This window comes from Accipiter gentilis, chromosome 8 (genome assembly GCF_929443795.1).
Source record: "Accipiter gentilis chromosome 8, bAccGen1.1, whole genome shotgun sequence".
NCBI lineage: Eukaryota > Metazoa > Chordata > Aves > Accipitriformes > Accipitridae > Astur > Astur gentilis.
This window is the reverse complement of record NC_064887.1, coordinates 28,202,300-28,222,059: the sequence shown is the minus strand read 5'-3', so window position 1 is coordinate 28,222,059 and position 19,760 is coordinate 28,202,300. Positions and strand designations below refer to the sequence as shown.

The window sequence follows — 19,760 nt, the reverse complement described above, 5'->3', positions numbered from 1 at the left end:
CAATTTTGTGATATAGCAACAGAGGTACAGATGAAAGGATAGGAGATTCCTATCTGAAAAGCTATTTCAGGATTCTTTTCTTCATGACAGACCAGTGTAAATTCAGTGTTATTGCTATGCTGAACACGAGGGTATGCACGCATTCCTACCAGGGTGTAGGCATTTCCAATGGTCTGAATATGGTCCAAAGCCTAATTACCATATTGGGAGGGGGGAAAAAAAAAAAAAGAGGAGAGATCCACCAAGTCAGTTCAATAGTGCTCAGAGGGGATGATGTTACTTGCACAGCAGCTTACTCAATAACTGGTTTAGTAACTTGAAAACAAGTTTAACAGTTTAACAATCGCAATAATTTTCTGGGGTATTACCCCAGAATTAGAGTACAACTACTCCCTTAGGTAGGAAGCTTGCCTTCTTGGAGACTAGCAACCATATAAAGTCATTTTTCTGCCAGAAAAAGAGCACTCCAAGCTTGCAATTACTCAAACCAAAACATTAACCACAGAACTTCAGGAACTAGCAGAAATACAGCTTCCTAACTGCAAAGCTACACTAATTTTTCAGCATTTTACAAAGATCCAGCTTACTATTAAAATAAAGCAATGAGAGTGAATTGAAATAAAAACATTCTCCACTTGCTTTTCTGTCCCCCTTTCCTAGGCTGGATGACTGGAATCTTCAGTTCACTGCATTCTAAGGCCCTTGGTGCATGTGCTCTGAATCTAGTCATTAAGCAGGACAAGAACCAGCTACTGCAAAAGTGGCCAACTGGCTACTATGGATAAATGCTTCAAATCATAAACTCAACGCATCTTACATGCAACAAAGTTTCTGGACGAAAGCCAAGAGGATCAGCCCACACATACATTACAACCTAACTGCTGGTCAGGAAGTATTACCTCTTCAGTATTCTTTCTCCAACTCCTGTTTCCTGAAGTGTGTTTCTCCTTCCTATTTCTCAAGCGCACGAAAAAAGGTGGGATGCTCAAAAGCACTGTCTACCTGCTTTAGCTCCATCAATTCCAGTAACACATGAATTGCTAGGAGCTTTCTTATCTGGACTGAGACACAATCCCTAACACTTATTACTAGTTAGAGATTGCACAATTCTGAGTGGACAAAGGATGATACAGCAAATATAACCCTAGAAATTATGTATCACCTCACTGCCTGCATCTGAAAGTAGGAATAATGCAGAGGCTCTGGATTATGCAAAATACCAGGTACTCACTCCATTTCTCCCTGAATGTTCCAAATCCTCAAGATCCTGATTCTTCAAAATCCAACAAGAACTCATAGATCCAAATTATAGAAAATTAAACAGCTATTCCAGATATATGCATTTTTGATACAATGCTCCATGACGTCAAGAACAAAGCATCAGCGAAGAAGTTCTCCTATTAAAAAAAGTTTCCCTATAGAAGATTCTTCCGGTCATGTTAAAAACCCACTTTCTATCGAAAAAAAAAAAGGTCATCTTAACAGAGGCCAAGTTTCTCATAAGGGGTTTCCTATATCAAGCTACACTCCTATCAAATATAAAACTGGAGGCCAGAAAACAGATCTGTTTTATCCTGGTCCCCTTTTTACTGCAAACAAAAAATCCTCAATACTTTTGGCAACTGCTTTTATCTTTTCCATACGCAGAAGAGAAGACAGATATGGTAAAGCAATGTGCGGGTATAAAATTTACAAAACTGTTGGACTGGAGAAAACAACACAGGTGTTAAGGGATAGCACTTTACAAGTTTCAAATATAATATTATGTCAGTAGTTTGTGTCTGAAGGAAAAAATTGACACTCAAGTTCTTAGATCTTCTGATTTGCTTGTTTGCAGTGAATTTAAAATCTCTCATTTCAAGATGGAAAACAAAATAAAGCTGGAGTACTACTCTTAATACTCATCTGTAAGATTTAGACATACAAAAGCTTGTATTACTATGAGGTTTTTCTGCTCTGTATTTACATTCACACTGATAGAAATTAGAAGTTGGGAAATTTCTTAAGTTTTTTTGTGTGGACTTCAGCTTACTACGTTATCTTGGTCATTCGATAGTCAGGTTCAAGTCTTCAAAAACTACTGATGTGAACAAGGAACATCCTGTTCTCCGTGTGAAGTGACAGCTCTGTTTGTTGTAACGCGGCTAAGTTTAAGTTTTCTTTTTCCTTTCAAAGGATATAAACCACAGAACAATGGAGAAGTTCAGGTTTCCTATGCAAGTACTGTTACTGGATAGCCACAGAAAAGGAGCATTTAACCAAAGTACAAACAAACAACTTAACCCTTACTCTTCTCAAAGGAAAGAGAAACTGCTTCTTTGCATATACACATGCAGTGAAGGTAACAAGTCCTACAAGCCAAAGTCCGAACAGTAGTCATTTAATATTGTTGTAGCTAAGCATGTGAGAGTTTTATTCTAGTGCTGGTCGAACTCTAAGAAGCAGCTAACATTCAGACTGCTGTGAAATGGGAAAGTAACATACCATGGCTTGAAACAAAGTTTTAGTGTAAAACATATCAGAGAATATCATATTACTTTTACAGCCATTCACAAGATGTCAGAGACTAGATCTGCAAAAGCTGTTTATACAAGAGATACAAAGCCAGAACAAATGACTGAATAAAAATATTAGGATTTATGAAAGTTGCCATTGTAATTTATCAGTAACAGATTCCTGGCTTTCATTATCTAAATTTTAATTTTGTTTGAGAAAACTACTCAACAATAAAAAGGACATCAAAAGTTGCTTTGATAAAAATATGTGAAAGCCAAGTTAACCAGTCAAGTGTAGTATTCTCAACCCAGATCTGTTTACTGAAAGGTGAAACATGAAAGACGCTATTCTTGGAGAATAAAAAGCTTCTTACTAGTGCCTAACTCATTAATTGAGGTCTTGCCAAGGCAAGGCTTGTCTATTTGCCAAATGACAGTCTTCATCAAGCTGGATTATTTCTCATTAACTGATTTTTCTTGAAGTAATAGCTACCTGCACCACGTTACCCTGAAAGATTGTATTCTCTTATTAAGCAGTAGTGCAGACTTTCTCAGGAGGGACCTCGGAGAGTTTCAGAAAGAGACTGACAATCTTACAGAAACAGAACAATCAAAAACAAGAATTCAGAAGTGGATAAATTCATTTAGGTTTCTTGTTCCCTCAACTGAGAAATTTACATACCATTTCCCTAGCGTAATAGGTTCAAGGTTAAATTGCAGCACATTTAACTGAAATGGTGACAGTTCTAGTAGCGAGTTCCTAGTCAGCCAGCATTTGAGACGTTCTTAAAAGCATTTAAGCCTATCTTTATTATTTTTAAAAGTGTGAATGTTTAAATAAGACAGTGGTATGAATTCATTAGAACAGCTGACAACTTCAAGTAGAAACTGAAGGCTAAAGTACTCAAGATTACATAACCACACTTCATGTACCATTTAGCGATAAATCACATGATAAGCTGCAAGAGCAAGTCAGGTCAAAACTTCCAAAACCATTAGATCTAGCACTACAGCTGTCTGTTTAATAAATGGGGTGTACTATTAATGTACACTATTACTTCCTTATGTCTCTTCGAGAGACGAGAGAAAAAAAAAGGGAAGCAAGGCAGTGAGATTTTAAGTACTATGTGATCCAATAGCATACTCTCTGTAATCAGACAACCCCAAATCTGCATATTCATGAGGTTTTCAGATCACATATTGCTTCAGTGAAAGCAGATTGACACCTCAGTAAAGTCAGTTAAATAAATTTCTGTAACACTTTATACTTAAGCATTATCACTAAAATTAACAGAATAACAACCCAAAGAAAAGCAGTTTACTTCCATGCACAATGAAGTTATATTTGTCTTGTCACCGGAATGATGCATTTAAACATAATTAAGTCAATAAACAGTTGTATTAACAAAATTACTTATATACATCACAGGTGCTGAGGATTTTGTGCCTGAGTCAACATCTCCTATCCTCCTCCTTGCAACAATCCGAACAATTCATTTGATTAAAAAAGCAGAAGTGGCCACAAAATTGTGATCAGCAAGAACAGCACAGGCAGGCCATTTTGATGAAGACTCTAGAAACCACTGCTCTGAGCTACAGCACTTCAAAACTCACTTCCAAATGTTTATTTTGCTATCATGTAGCAAATATTTCTAGTCATTTTCTCAGAAAGAAGGCTGCATTTTTGAGAAAATGAGCAGAATATCTGATCTGTTCCATTAAATTTACACTCCACTACTACTTATACACAACCCCTGATGTCAGACTCCTCACTTTGCTGTGCAGCCTTAAAACATAACAGACTCATATCTGGCTTGCTGATAAGCATAAGGAAGAGGAAAGTTATAGTAAAATCAGGTTCCCCAGGAACCAAGAGAGTTGCATTCTATTCCTCATTTTGTCCCTAGCTTTCCAAATTCAGAAAGACATTAAAAGAACAGATAAAGTGGTAACCCTATTGACACTTGCTTTTACTTCCCTGAGACAACAAACTTCCTTGGAGATGAGAGGGAAAAGAAAGAGGAAAAAAACAAAAATAAAATCAGGCATGGTTTTACTACCAAATATTGCATGTATTAATAATGATGGGTGCTGCAATACAAGTATCAGGGCAAAGTTTAATAACCTAACTCTTTTACAACAGTGCTAAAGAAAATTCATTCATATCACCTGGTGACTGTCACTTAATTTCTACCTCATATTATGCTTTAGTATTTTAATTTGAGAGCACAAAAGGGAGACTACTATTACAGTATCAGATATATGATGATACATTTAAAAAAGGCCACATAGATTAGGAACTATCAATTCAGAAAATACACCATGAGTTACATCCCCAAAATTTTTAGATGCGTCCTAGAAGACAAAGGGAAACTTTGCTTCCTTCCATTATCTTGTAGTTATATCTGGTATAAAGTTACACACCCTGATATGTGGTTAAGAGGTGATTGGGTTAAGGAGTATACTTACTGAATTTCCTTTACACATGTTAAAGAAAATTACTCCCCCCACCACCAGCACAATTTCTCTTTTTTTAAAAAAAAATATGATACTGTCCTCACACAAAATACCCCAGTTACAGTCCTTGGTTAGTACAATCATCTGTAACTAACAGTACAGAACTGCTCCCCCTTCCCACCCTCAAGATCAAATCCCACATAAGATTCCTTCACCCTTCTTAGAAGCTTATTAATAGTTAGAAACAAAATACCTCAGGTCAAGCATAACACAGAAGTCTTAGAAGAGATACAAGATCAAATTTTTCTTTCATTAAAGAAAGTGGAACATATTCATGTAACACAAATTACTAAGGACCTTCTCCAGTCAAATTCTGCTTTTAATATTAGGTCAACCTTGCCTTAGGGTACTCCTGAGGTCCCTTTCAATCTAAATTAGTTAATTAATTAATTACAGAAACTACTCCCAATCCAAGCAGTTCATTACAAAAGTCAACTTTGGGAATGAATCTCTGGGAACTCCAGTAGAAGACACACAGCTTAAGATAATTAAGACTCAAAAATGTGTGTAGAATAGAAACCCTAAAAACTGTAAGCTGCGCATAGAAAGTAAGCTAGAAACCAAGGAAGATAGGTTTACACCTTCACAGAAGCAGTACTGAAGTCACTGGAGAAGGGAAGGAAGAAAGGTCGATGCTCACAAGTTTAACTCATATGGAAAGAAAGTTATATTTAATAAAAGACCATATTTTTTGTTTCACCTGTGCTGCAGCAAACCCCTTGTCAAGTGGCTAGATATATCATCGCACACGAAACAGGTAATCTGGAACACAGTGTAGGGCAACTACTTTTTTAACCACAGCATAGAGCGATTACTTTGTTTAGTGCATTTTATGTCCTTTAATAGTATTCACAACTATAATCAATTCTACTTTTGGAGGACACTGACAGCACAGAGAAAGTCAAACACATGAAGCTTTTACTTCACAGAAAATACTTTTTCTGCCGTTCTAAAGCTACAAAAGCCGACAGGAAGTGCTGTCTCAAAACCTTCTGCAGACTTACAAAAAAAGGTGCAGATGTTCTTCAAAAGCACATTTAAGCTTTGCCTTCTCACGATTCTATATAAAAGATGATCACTTCATACTCTCTATACAGGAAAATACATATAAAACAAACTATTGTTTCATCTATTCATACCAAGTATGAGTCTTTAAGACACCATTTAATAAGATGTAATTAGTCTTGAGATCTTCTCCACCTTATAAACAAATCTTACAAAGCTCAGATATATTTCCCCTAGCTCAACCACAATTTAAACCATTTAACTGGCCTCATAGCTGGTTTTGTGGGTTTTTTTGTTGGTGTTCTTTAATAGCAATCTTGTTAACTAGTTTCAGCTAATGTATAAATGTATTTAGGCTATATATATTTAGGCTAACCTTATACTCGTGCTTTGTGCAAGTAGCTAAATTGAGCAAAAATACTCTAAAAAGTATTAAACTGTGTTGCGAAGAATCTCAGGCAATCACTTCGAGTATGCAAAACAGATCACAACACTTACTTTTCATAGACCAGTTCCTCATCGGTACAAAAGTAGTGGGTATTTACGGTACTTTTCGGTTTATTTCGTAAAGTAGCGAAGTACAACCGATCTGAAAGACAGATTAGGGCAACAGCGTAGGACTGACAAAGCAGACCGCCACTTCCCCACCGCACGCCCGTCACCCCGCCGCCCCACCGCGGCCCGGGAGCGGAAGAGGCACCGCTGATCCTTTTTCTCCTGCGTGAGCGGTGGCGGGAGCGCGAGCGCCCGCTCCGCCCGCGGGCCCTGCCCACCAGGACCCCCCCCCGCCCCGCTCCGACCGGCCGGGCACCCCTCGGGAGCGACTTTCAGGAGGGCGGGGGAGATTTCTGACCCAGAACACAGCAACACATACCAACAGGTGCCGGCCCCGCTTCTTACCGGAAAAGAGAGGAGGAAGGAACGGCTTAGGCGTGCCCCGCAGCAGCCGAGGGGCAGGCGGCTGGCGAAAACCGCAAGGCAGAGGGGGCCGAAGCCGAGCCAGGCACGCAGGAGAGCCCACGGAGCCGGGGGAGGGAGGTGGAGGGAAGACCGCGAAGAAGCCAGTGGGTTTCCTTTTTGAGGGAGGCTCCGGCGACCGGGACCCCCACGGCCAGGGGACGGGGAGGGCTCCCCGGCCCGTTCTCACCTTTCACGAACTCCGAGGCTCCCCCCAGCACTTCGGAGGCGGCTGCCGCTGGCTCCATCTTAAACAGGGCGCGGAGCAGCGAGGCGCGGGGCGGCTCCGAACTCATGGCGCTCCCGGGCAGCCCCGGCGTGGCCGGGGCGCGCTCGCTGGGAAGCGACCCGTTGCCCGGAGGGGTCGCCCGCCAGGAGCGCCGCTGCTGGGAGCGCCGCTGCCGCAGCCCGCATAGGAACGGGAGCGGAGACGAAAACTAGCTCCGGGACGCGGCAAGCCGCCGAGCGAACAGGCGGGCGGGCGCCCGCAGGGACTTCAGCTCCGCTCCACCCCGCCCCCAGCCAGGAGACGCCCCCGGATAAAGAGACAGCGGGCGGTTACCAGGCGACCGGCGGCGCTCTAGCAACCGCGTTAGTGAGCCTTTGTTTCGCCCGGCCCGGGGCCGCGACGTGCGAGTGACCGGCCCCCGTCACCCCCCCCTCCCGGCCCGGCAGCCCCGCCCTCCGCCTCACAGCGCCTAACTACCGGGCAGGCAGCCCGCCAGCGCCCCTGATCCGCCAGGCAGCGGCTTTGCACCCGGCACAGCTCCGCCCTCCGCCTTAGCCTTGCTCTCACGCCCACCTCCCGGTGGAACGCGGCACTCTCCGCGCCTGGGCAGCGCCTCCGCGCTGCGCTTTTCTCCTCTACCCCCGCCCGAGGCAAAAGGCCCCACGGAGACGGAGGGGGTCTTGAGGTACAGCTCGCAGGCCCTGAGGCAACGGGAAGCAGACCTGAGCCGGAGCTAGTACCTCAGCAGTGCAGGTCCAGTTCAGGATGGAGGTGAGCGAGCCGCGCAGGCTGGGCGGGAGGCCGCCTCAGGGGAGGGGAGAAGTGCTGCGCTGCGCTGCGCCGCGCCGGCAGAATTCTTTCTCCTCCACCTGGGACACTTAACTAATGCCGGACCCGGCCCGGCTGGGTCTGCACCACCTGATAGACAAACAGACTCACCAATCAAAAGCTGCTTTCCTACATCTCCAGCCAATGAGCGAGCGGTACCTGGTGAAGAGAGGGCTGCTGCCGGGCGCACATCTCGAGCGGGGATCTCCTCAGACGAGTTGCCTCCCGTCCAACGGCCGCACTCAAGCGCCTTCTTTCCCGCCCGCAGGGGTTGCTGTCACCCGCTGGGCCCTCCCTGCCTCAGGCGAGGAGTTGTATATGCCGGACGGCGGCGTCTGCTGGGGAGAACTGAGGGGGAGCAAGATCTCGGGGAAGCCGCTTGCGAACGGAAAGGGAGGACGCGCACCCCTATCGCAATAGAGTTTCTTAACGCGCTGGTTCGAGCTATGGGCTCTCGCTGTTACTGAGAAGTCATCCAGCAGTGAAGAGTTTCACTGCTGTCGTGAAGCTACACAAAATTACTTGTAGCTTGAGGTTTTAGAAAAGTGAAAGATTGACTTTCTGGTGGTTCATTTACAAAAGCTGAATTAGCTTGTAGTCTGCAATTAACTTACTGCCAAAGAAATAGAAGCATTAAAAGTGTTAGAAATGCCTTTCTTCTACCACCCTCCCCTTTAGAAAGAAGTAGTAAGCGCCAAACAGAGCAGACGGTCCATCTCTTTTTTACAACTAAACAAGCAAAAGGTTGCAAAGGAGAGGTACCTTGAGGAGAAAAGAAAAGGATGCTATTCTCCCCAAAACCAAAAAAAAACCACCCTCAAAACACCTTAAAAAAATGTAATACAAAGCAATATGAAGCCCTGAGGTCTATATTATTATCACCATGTTTTCCTAACACTATAAATAACCTACTGTAACTACCAGTTCATATAAAATTCTAGTGTGTCTGCAGATGAGGCTAAACATGACTGTGAAACACTTCTGACTCTTCAGTTTTTAACCTAGTGTCATAAACACTGGATAATCTTAAAGCCTTACAAATGCAGAAGTAGTACAGAAAACACTTCTGTGCAATTGTTTTGTAGTTGCTTACTTATTTTTGGTATTTCTAATAATTTGTACCCATGTTCTTAACATTGTTCTTTTTTTTCATAGCTCCAGAACCAATATTCCTGAATACAACTCTTTTGGGGCCTGGTCCTGTAAACTGAGGTACCAAACCTCATTTTCAGTAGCAAGTACTACTCCATATAAGATGCTTGCAAGACTGAGACCGTAGTCTTCTGTAACAGCAAACTACATAAAGGTTGTTGGACAGTATTTGCTTTTCATGGAAATCAATGTGTTTATCTTTTCCTGTATTGTTCTACAGGACTTTCACTTGTATTTAACCCTTAATTAAATATTCCATTTTTTAATTTAAAAGCAAGGGGTAAAATGTCCTGTGTAAGAAAAGAGGTATCAGTGTATTTTCTCTAGAACCATAGTTTTTTAACACCATTTTTTACTCAAACTTTCACTACAGTTCAATGTAACATACATTTCTAAGTCTCTGCTGCATTCTACTTGAAGGGACTTTGTATGAGCATACTCAAATTAGCTTTAACAAAGCTATCTTGAGCAAACAAGCAAAGATGGAGCAGTGTAACAGGCTAGCTATCCAGTATCTAGAACCCCCAGGTACATAGTTTGCGTTAAAGCCTATTATTTGTAAATCCATCCAGCTAGGCTTGTCAATCTAGGAGGTAAACATGACTAGAAACTGCAACTCCACTGTCAAATGTTGTTTGTATACTGCTTATATACCTTTTGCAAAATTACAAATATTGTTTTGGTTGCATACAAGTTCTCACTTGTGGCAATTAGCTAGAGCCTTTGCAAGAATAGAAAACACTTAAAATAATCTTTCTCCCTGTAAAAATATGTACAAAATAACCTCCACATTTTTTCAGTGCCAGTATTGTCTCATAGCTATTAGTACAATTATCTAATGAATTTCACCTTGTAAAATGCTAGCTTTAAGAATGTTTTCACCTCATACAGTTTTGTTTTTGTAATCAATTCCAATTACTATTTTTAACATTTGATGATATCAAGGCCACAGTGACATCTTGTGGCATTTCTTTAACTGTAGGTAAAGAACAATTTTCTTGTAGTCTTGCTGCATTTTAAGACTATATCCTGATTTTTTCAACAAGGATTTTTTAAATATCTTTTAGATACCACTTTTAAAGTTCTGTGTTGCATAAACATTAATTTCTACAGAACATTCAGAGGTGGTGATGAATCTGTTTAGACTCCAAAATATTTCCAAATGACATCCAGATAATCTCTTCAAAGAAATCATCACATGCCTATTATTTTGTAAAAATACAAATTCTCAGTAATATATTCCATTAAAGGATCTTAAGGCACTGTTATAGTCATCAAGGGATAAAAAGTTACTGCCTTTAAAAAATAAACAAACCAAACCCTTTTGGATCCTAAGCACAATGAATTATGGCTAGAGCTGAAGTCTTACCTTTGAATTTTCTTTGCTATCTAACTGCTTAAGGCTGTGTTTTTTGATGGCTTTTTTTTCCTCATGAGTGGGCCCTACCTAAATTCAGTGAATATATGTGCCAACAAGTTCACTTTTTTTAAAATGAAATCTTGGTGCTGCTCACCTGTATGCAAACTGTGAGCTTACTTTAGATATCTAACTGAAAAACTTAGTCAACAATCTGAAAATAAACACATCGCAAATCTGGTTTATGTATTTTATTTGACAATGGTACAAATTAAATTTACCAGTATAATAAAAGCTTGTTCTATTAATTCTTTCACTTATACAGAAGAACAAAAAAAAAAAACCCAAAACCAAAACAACTCCTTCCCCCATACAAAGAAACCAATACTAAGATTTGGCTGAATTGACAGTTCATTTCACATTTTAAAAGTAAGGTAAACAACTTCTTGAGTTTTAAGAATTCTAGTTGATACTGCACAGAACAGAAATTACAGAAGACCAGTACTAAATGAAATGCAGTAAACAGAACAGAAACTACAGAAGACCAGTACTAAATGAAATGCAGTAAACGACCTCTAGGAAAGTTGCATTTCTGGAAAGAGCATAGACCTGTTTGTATAGTACATATCACTACAGCACAATAATTAAAATCTACTTTTCACTATTACAACAAAATTAAGCAGACTTTGCATTGCCACGTTAAGATTTCGCTCTTTAAATCTTACAAAAGTACTAGGAAGACTTCACTGAACAGAAAACAAATCCTTTAACACTGATAGTACAAGGCAAAAGAATCCTCCGTTCCCCCAAAGAAACCCAAAGACTCACGCACAGATTCAGCCCTGCTTTAAAGAACTTGTCACATTTTCAACCCCTCTTTGTTCAGCTTACTATCAAAAAAAAAAAGATAAAATTATACACTATTTGTGCAGATGCTATTTGTGTACTAGGCATTACCTGTTATTGATTGCCCATATACACCTTTGAACTAAGAATCAATTAAAAGCTGATGGAGATGAAACTAAAGCTACTTTGGATTTGATTCCTCTCTCTTGTGATCCAGGAAAATCACTGTCTATTGTTCTTTCCTCCATACCACAAAAAAGTTATGTAACTGCAACAGAAAAGGTTTGTCCTGTCTATGTTAACACATTTCCAGAACTATGGAGTCCCGATCTAACAAAAGCTATTAATAGCAGCTCTGTTTCTTGCTATAGATGAAGCCAGGGAATTCAGAGACTGGTAATAGCTCAGCCCTATCAAATATCACTGTACCTTAAAATGCTTTACCCATTCATTGCACATTTTAATTCTGTTGTCATAGCCACCAAAAACAGATGAAAGGAACCAAAAAGTAAAGTAAACACTCATTTGAAAGAGTAATTAAAAAAACAGTAGACCTGTAATATTACAAAATGTACATTCTGTAATAAATGTAGAACAACTTGCTCTTAATAGGAATTGTAAATAAGACATTTTTTTAAAGGTGAAGATTTTCTTGGGCACATTTTTCTAACAATGTACATGCAAAATAACAAAATAAAATTAAGTACTAAAGAAAATATTAGTAACATCCCATCCACTTCTTCTGGCTGCTTATGTAAGTTTTGTATTTCATGTATTCATGTTTCTTACATTTCCAAGTACTAGGTTTTACCTTTCAGCTGCTTGCAGTGTTTCAGCAACTCTAGGTGAATAAATAATAGGATAAAAGCCACATCAGAGATCATTTTCCACTATTTCAGCAGTAGTAGATATTGGAGGCAATGGTTTTAGAACTATCTGCAACTAAAGTGAGGTACTCTTTCTGGCTTGTTTTCATGGCAGCTTCAGGAAAATCTCGGGATACAGAATAGCTTATATACAAACTTCAAAGAGGTTTTATACAGAGTCTAGAAGCCTGGCCAAGATTTTACAAATATAGTAATATAGATTTTCCTTCTATAGTTTCACTGGGAACTGGGTAGGAAGAGGTGAGGAGAGGAGGTGGAAGGCAAGGAAGCATCTCAACATACAACTATCAAAAATATACCTAGACCTCATTTGACTAGATACATATATTTAAAAAAAACCAAAAACAACAAAAAAAAACCCCCAAACACCAACACCCCCCCCCCCAAAAACGAACCCAAAAAACCAAAACCAAACACCAACCCCCCAAAACCCCAAACAAAACAAACAAACAACAGAAGCACTAAAGGGTAGGAGTGCATTTTTGTCTGCATGTTTCTGAAGAACTGGCCTAATTAATTGTAATAGCTTTTCAGGTTTTAAGGAAAGAAGATGATTTTTATCACAGCTAAACATTAGTATAATAAGTTTTCTCAGAACTCACCTTGGAGAATTAGTAAGAAAGGAAAAAAAAACACCTTATAAAGCACCATATGGAAAAAATTCAGAGGCTACAAATAAGGACAACCAAGATGCAGTAATTACACCTTCTTCTCTCCTTGAACTCAGTACAGTTCACTGAGTATTGTTTAACATCTAACCCCTTCAATTCATTGGCTTACATTTTATTTTTGTGATTGGCATAATTAGGAAAACCAAACTGAGAAATCATGATATTAGAATATTTTAAAGGCATGCCATCATAAATATTAACCAGTTTATTTACACAGTAAGATCTCTGTAACAAATGCTCTGCTCGGTGCCACATTCCAGAATAGCCACTGCTAGTGTCTTTTTCTAAATTTCTTATATCAACAGGCTTCACAAACACTCCTGAAGGCTTACCAGTATGCTTGGCTACGAGAAAATTCATGGCAATATCATCACAATTTTGAGTTTCATCTATTAAGGCATAAACAGCTTCTGGCTGTCTTTGAAAGTCTTCTAAATATCCACTATGAAAAAATGCTGCACCAATAAGAACCATAGAATACTGATCTCCGTTTCCAAACCCAGGATTCTGCAATTCGAAGCTGCCATAACTGTATACACCTGAAGGAGTAGAAATGTGCTTTCTAGGAACAAATCCCACTATATGCTCTGGAAATTGCTGAAAGAAAAAAGAAATTTAAAACATCAAAATGAAGTCCACACTGTGAAATATGTGCTAAGTATTTTCATAAGAGATTTTTTTTTTTTTTTTAAATGAGAGAAGCACAAGATTATTGCCAGGAAAGAATGAAAATTGCTGGCATATGGTCCTTTGATCTGCATAAATGTTGCAATTAAATACAGTTTTGCAAAACTGACACAATATGCCTCATTCCATATCATGTAGTGCCAAGAAACATCTATCCACAATTTCCAGCTGTGTATTTGGCACTCAGAGTAAGTTTACAGACAATTTCTCTCAGAGAGATAAAACCCACACAATTTTGTTTTGCAGCTTACTATAATTTAAATAAATTCAGCAGTCAGCAACTTCAGTGTTCTTGTACAAGAAGAGTTAAAAATTTGAAAGTTACAGATTACAGGTATAGCTATTATTGAAGAATATTTTTGCAATTTCTACTACTCAATGCTTCAATCCTTATAAAATCTAACTTTATAGCTAGAAAGTCAATGGTAAAACATTATGATATATTGTTACTCTAATTAAAACCATTAATCTCAATTGTAACTCACAAATACTGCCTGTCAAGGTGCAAAACATTACCTGCCAAACAGAAAAGGCAAAAGCAAGGTCATGAGCACTGACTAGTGTATCATCATCCATCATTAAAACAGCTGAAGGGGGAAAAAAAAAAAAAGAAAAATTTTAACTTCTCAAAAGATTAAACACATGAGCACAGTATGTAGCGCAGTATTTGACAAGTTAGCTGTAAAACTTCTATAACTATTAAGCTGAATTGCAGAACTGAATCGTAACTCCTTAAAAGTAGATTGAGAAAACATATTTAGATTTCAAAGCTAAAGCAAGGTTGCAGCTTTGTAGTAACTATAAGCAAACCTAAGTTTTAGATTATTTGCCAGGCTCTAGCAAAGCTCAGCAACCTTAGATCATCTGTAGTACAGCTGGACAGATGTGTGTTGGAAAACTTGGGAGTGTTTGGCAAAGCAACTTAAAATTCTACTAATCTTGTGTAAAAATACAACTAAAGAGTTAGATACCATTCTTTAGTGTATGAGATATATACGGGATTCTTAGTATAAAATTTTACCAATCTCCTCACCACTTGCAAGTTCTAAGCAGGCAGGCACAGGCAACATTCAATATGATTAACTACAAAAGGAAGAATCTTTGCCTTAAATTTTAGGCAAAAGACTATCAGAAAGTGGAAAAGGAAAGATATTCTTAGATCAGAATTCCAGATGCATTAAAACTCTTTAAGTTTACAGTCAGAATAAATCCTATTACAGTAACTAAAACACTTGGCAAGTTGAAGTTTCTAGTGTCTTCCTAGGAGTCATGGGTTTTGAGTAGCAAGGCATGTTAGGAAGGGGGCAATAAATAGAATTACCTTTACTAATCATGAGTAAGGTCAGGTCTGTAATGCAACATATGGGGTTTTTTTCCACTTGAAACAAACAGGACTTATTGTTGTGCTTCTCCTGAAAGAGCTTAGGAAGAATATTTAGATGAATAGCCAAAAGACTGGGGAAAATACTCCTAAAAAGGATGCATAATTTGAGAGACAGCCAGACAGCTAAGAAGGGAAGTTTCTCTGAAGAGCAGAACATGCTTGAGAACCTAGTCTTAAAATGAATGGATTAAATCAAGTCTTTACCAGATGACTTAAGTCCAGACTAATACAGAGACTCAACAAATACATGCACTATGAATTTCAGTTTACACTATAAAGGGAGGAGAGGCTGAACTACATATGTTTGCCTGACAAAGGAAATGGAGAACAAACGCAGTTGCAAAAGCCCATGAAATGCATTTGACATCCCTCTTTTTTTCCTTACTCTTCACTGACAGCCTGGTAGTGGTGGTGTGCATCTGGTATCATAACAGGTTTTTCCTTCTATATTACCCACATTCTATTAAGTGGCCCAACAGATCCATGGATTTATTACACAGTATAACTCAAACCATCTCTCTTTTAGCATTCAGATTTTAAGTGTGAAAATAATCTTGGTAGTAGCAGTATGAATGGCTGATTACCTTTTGTTTCCAGCTCAGGGAAATTCTGGAGTCTGTTCCTCATGCGATTTACAGTTTGAACTTTAAAGACAACAGGGACAGGATGAGGCCCCAAGGAATTCCACATTTCCTCTGGTATCTTCTCACCAATGTTGTTCCACACAACAATTACTTTATGAAGGTGGGGGATGGCTTGATAATGATTTAAAAGCTTTAGCAGTAAGTCAGTTCTATTATATGTCTGCATAATAAGAGTAAATGAATCCAAGGCAGACTGACTCTGGCTTTTTGGTTCCCTTCTCAAATTGGGCATTTTGTCATCTTTGATATTGGGAAGCAAAGCTGTTAAAGCACCTGCCACAAGAAGCAAGACAATGATCACCACAGAAGTGAAGTGTAGTAGGCGGATTCCCATAACTCTTCCTGGAAGTTTACAGAAGTGAAAATACCTTTAAAACAAGTAACAGGAAAGGAAAAGTCATTAATCACATGTATAGTTATCTCCCTTACTTGAGCAAAACTCCCACAATATTAAGTAGACTTTTGTTTCAGTAAATAAATAAGGAACATTTTAGGACTTGAGCCAATTACTTTCAACTATCAAGACAGATACTTCTGGTACTCAGTTTCTATGTTTACTTGCTTTTCACTTTTTTTGATTAACATTGGATTTCATCGTTTTGTGAAAATGAATCTAGAGTTAATTCTTTAACTCTAGATTGTTCATCATGTCTTACTTTCTCAGTGCTGCATTTTCGATTAAACATCTACATACCTCACCAAACCCATCCAGCTGAAATTAGAAAGCTAATTTGTACAGAGACTCAGTATTTTCAGCATTGCAGGAGCTCTGCCTTAGCTGGGAAACAAAAGGGGGAGAAGTTGCCTTCCTAAGAGCTCTGGCAGAAAGGAAGAAGTAAGATGCTCTTTCTTTTTCCATTGCTGAGGCACTGTACACATAAGGAATGATCTTTACCACTGATTTGCTGGACATTTTGTCAATAGTTTTTGTATCTGCTCGATAATGGATATTAATGTGGAAAATATTATTCTGATCATACTAAATGAGGCTACAACACAGGTGGAGCAAAAGAAACATGCCAAATGGAATAATGTGGGAATGCAACAACATCAGTAACAGCTTGTCTGCTAAATGTAGAACTCAGCAGAAACTGGAAACGTCAGATGCTAGGTGCTGTGTATCAGCTAACTGGGGGAGCAGCCTTAGTATAAACCAAGGGTTTCTTGATCCTCCTGATTTTGGAACTAAACAGGAGCTCTTAAAAACCACCTCCTACAAAGGTAGCACTGATATTCATGCTGCTTGAGTAGCACTCCCAATTCTCCAGACATTTATAAATCGTAAACTCAGCAGGATCCAGCAGCCACTGCATTCCACAGTTTGCCCCTCAAATGTGTCATCCACATCTCTTCTTCCTCCTTTACTTGCAAGATTAGTATTAATTGAATACAAGATGAATATTCTAACTACTAAACAGTTACTCACGTATACATATTACTCATGTTACTCCATTAATAATTTCTAAGCTTTCAGCAGAGAATTCTGATCAAATTAGCTGATCCAGGACAGCCCCATCAATTACAATTTTTGAGAGAGTATCTGCGTGTTTTTTTCACAGAAGTTTTGATCATTTTTTTTCCAAAGTGCATACACCATGCTTGAAAATATGAATGTAAATTATTTTAGTCTAAAAAAACCTCTCAACTTACCTCATTGTTGCCAAGTAGGATTGGTTTTGCCCCCCTTGTTTTTACAGGACAGTTGTTCGTGATCTTTGAATCTGTTGGAAATTAAAGGGACTGTAGAACTGAAGATCAACAGCTACCCCACATGCTACCCAGCATTCTTTTACAAGTAAACTTTCCTCTAAATTAGTGATTAATATACACATTCTTGGCAATCATCCAATCCCTCTTCCTATTGCTCAGTTGAGTAATTGTCTCTGCCTTTCAATGAACACTCCAGAAAGAAGTTATTACACCAGTTGGTTAGAAAGAAAAGCACAGCATATTCCTCTGCTTGTAAAACTGTCGCTTTGTGCCAGTGCAATGTCTGTGTGTTCCATCCTTAGGGTCAACTGCAGAGATACACGTAGGTCTCCAGAACCTCACAATCTGTTGCTTTGTTCACCAGGCACAACTAAAATATATATTTGGCTACCACAGTCAGGCAAGTAGTCCCAATAAAATTATTTCCTTTTCTGGCTCATCCCCCTCACACTCTCCTTCCACTAAGCTTACCAGTTGTGTTAGAGGTTTAAGACACAGCATTTTGTTCTTCCATCTGGTTGGGCAGCTTGGCAGAAGGGAAAGCAAATATGAGTGTAAGCACAAAAAGGAAGGATGAAAAAGATGCAGGACAGCAACTTAAGAAACCTGTGTCTGTTAAGGCTCCTAGGTTGTTAGAGGAATTTTTGTTCTTTAAAACTAGTTAAAGAAAGGGAGTTTTTATTTTGGATTTAGGAATGGTACTACGAAAGCTTAGAAAATGGTAATTTGTTGAACTTGTTGAATACTTGAACCTATGTGAAATTTTTTAAGACTGGTTTGTTTAGGTTGTATAAACTTGCTTCTTAAAAATTTGCATGTATACCAATCTGAATATGCCCACACATGCAGGTCTTCCCAAATTTGAGTTCCAGTTTTATCACGGACTTATTTTGTGAGGCTGGAGAGGTTACTGAAACTAGTTCCAGAAGCTCATCACTTGTTCTGGTTGCTTCATTTTATAGGTGTAAATAATCATGCCTGACTACTAAAAATGATGGGCAGCAGTGGCTACTCAGCATTTCTGAGGTCCACCATATCTTGGTCACACGTGCTTTTAAAAAAGGTGAACACTCAGGTTCCGTTTCCCCAGTTACAACCTAGACGCAACAATACTTACCAATCCTACTGTAATGACTAATTAGTTAAAATGTAAAAGCATACTTAAAATGAAAATATAAATATTGTTTACTGTGGTTATGAGGCTTCCTGGCTTTCCATACGTTCTTGCGTTTACTCACTTTCATATAATAGGTAAGCAAGGATGATATTATAACACACTCTTTTTTAAAAAAAAAAATGCCTACACAAAATCTTTAAAATTAGCATCCTGGCACTTTCCAGTAAGAAAGTGCCCATCAGTTTTGCCAATTAAGTCACGAGATTGCAACGCAAGACTGACCTCTTCAAAGAATTCTTACAATACCCCCTGTAGAGAATACCTCTTCAAAATAAAAACCCTGTGTCAAAATACAGTACTTTAATCCTCATTCCAAGAGAATGACTCTTCTCTTCGCGGGTTCCCCTCTCTTCGCGGGCAGCACCTCGTGCTAGCATTTCATAGTAATTAGGTGCAGCCAGACAGCAGAAGCGAACAGCTTCCCCTCCCGGGCAGAGCACGCCGTCCCCCCGCACAGCGCCCAGCCCGGCCGCCCCTCACGCACGGTTTCACTCACGTTCAGTAGGGCGCCAGTACTGCCACTTGCTTCCCCGGCGGTGCGGCGCTACCAGCGCCTGGGCTGCGCTCCCGAGGCGGCACCAGCAGCAGCGAGCGCGGCGGCAGGCCGCAGGGCAGAGGAGAAGAGAGGAGAGGAGGTGCCGGCCCGGCACCCCGCGGCGCGGCTCCGCTCGGCTCGGCCCGCCCGCGCAGGCCGCTCGGGTGACTCAGGGGCGGCCCGGGCTCGACCGCCGCAGCGCTACGGCGGCGCCACCGCCCTAGCCCGCTTCCTGTGAGGCGTCCCTCCGCTTCCTCCCGGCAGGCCCCGGTTTGTAGTTCGGGGTCCTGCCACGGGCGGGGACTTCGCCGCCGCCACCGCCCCCCCCCGCGCCCGGCTCGGGCAGCTCTGGCCGCCACGCAGCTTCCCAGAACGCGGCGTTACGCCGCAGCCTGCGTCCGGCCGCGGGGGGCCGGGCCGCCGCGCCAGACCCGTACCGAGGGCTGCCGCAGCAGCTGTGCCGGGAGCACCGGGCATCGTAAGCAGAACGCGGGCGAGCAGCTGGCGCGGGACGGATGAGAATTCATATTCTGGCGTTTGGTTTGGTTTGGATTTTTAGGCGCCCGCGGCAGCTCGGGCAGCGCGCACCCAGCTCCGTGTGACCGGTACCCCGAGCCCCGGCCGGTACCGGCCCGAGCACCATCCGCCGCCAACGCCAAACCCGGGCTCCGCCCCCTGC

At 40.6% G+C, this 19,760-nt stretch overlaps 2 protein-coding genes and 1 long non-coding RNA gene across 12 annotated transcripts in view; 1 reads left to right on the top strand and 2 right to left on the bottom strand.

Moving 5' to 3' along the window:
* Positions 1-8,801, bottom strand: part of CDC14A (cell division cycle 14A) — a 70,365-nt gene extending 61,564 nt beyond the window's left edge. For 2 of the 5 annotated variants that reach the window (XM_049807764.1, XM_049807762.1), the window contains exons 1-2: positions 7,165-7,567; positions 6,516-6,606 (exon numbers count right to left, since the gene is read on the bottom strand). In XM_049807764.1, coding sequence (XP_049663721.1) covers positions 6,516-6,606; positions 7,165-7,270 — 197 coding nt within the window. In that variant the 5' untranslated portion in view covers positions 7,271-7,567. The other 3 variants (XM_049807763.1, XM_049807761.1, XM_049807765.1) reach the window with 3 other exon arrangements.
* LOC126041703 (uncharacterized) lies at positions 7,664-10,936 on the top strand. The gene is made up of 2 exons (XR_007506981.1): positions 7,664-7,974; positions 9,187-10,936. It is a non-coding gene; the product is annotated as an uncharacterized LOC126041703 (long non-coding RNA).
* Positions 10,777-19,740, bottom strand: EXTL2 (exostosin like glycosyltransferase 2). Of its 6 annotated transcripts, XM_049807774.1 has the most exons (6): positions 18,559-19,002; positions 17,841-17,895; positions 17,310-17,380; positions 15,600-16,027; positions 14,148-14,218; positions 10,777-13,541 (listed from the first exon to the last, which is right to left on the bottom strand). In XM_049807774.1, exons 3-6 carry the CDS (start codon positions 17,312-17,314, stop codon positions 13,050-13,052), a joined length of 996 nt encoding a protein of 331 aa, XP_049663731.1. In that variant the 5' UTR covers positions 17,315-17,380; positions 17,841-17,895; positions 18,559-19,002; the 3' UTR covers positions 10,777-13,049. The 6 variants fall into 6 exon arrangements, 4 of the variants coding, with proteins under 4 accessions (XP_049663731.1, XP_049663730.1, XP_049663729.1 ...); XM_049807773.1 differs by lacking the exons at positions 17,841-17,895; positions 18,559-19,002 and adding an exon at positions 19,043-19,740; XM_049807772.1 differs by having other exon boundaries at positions 17,841-19,002.
* Between the last annotated feature and the right edge of the window lie 20 nt (positions 19,741-19,760).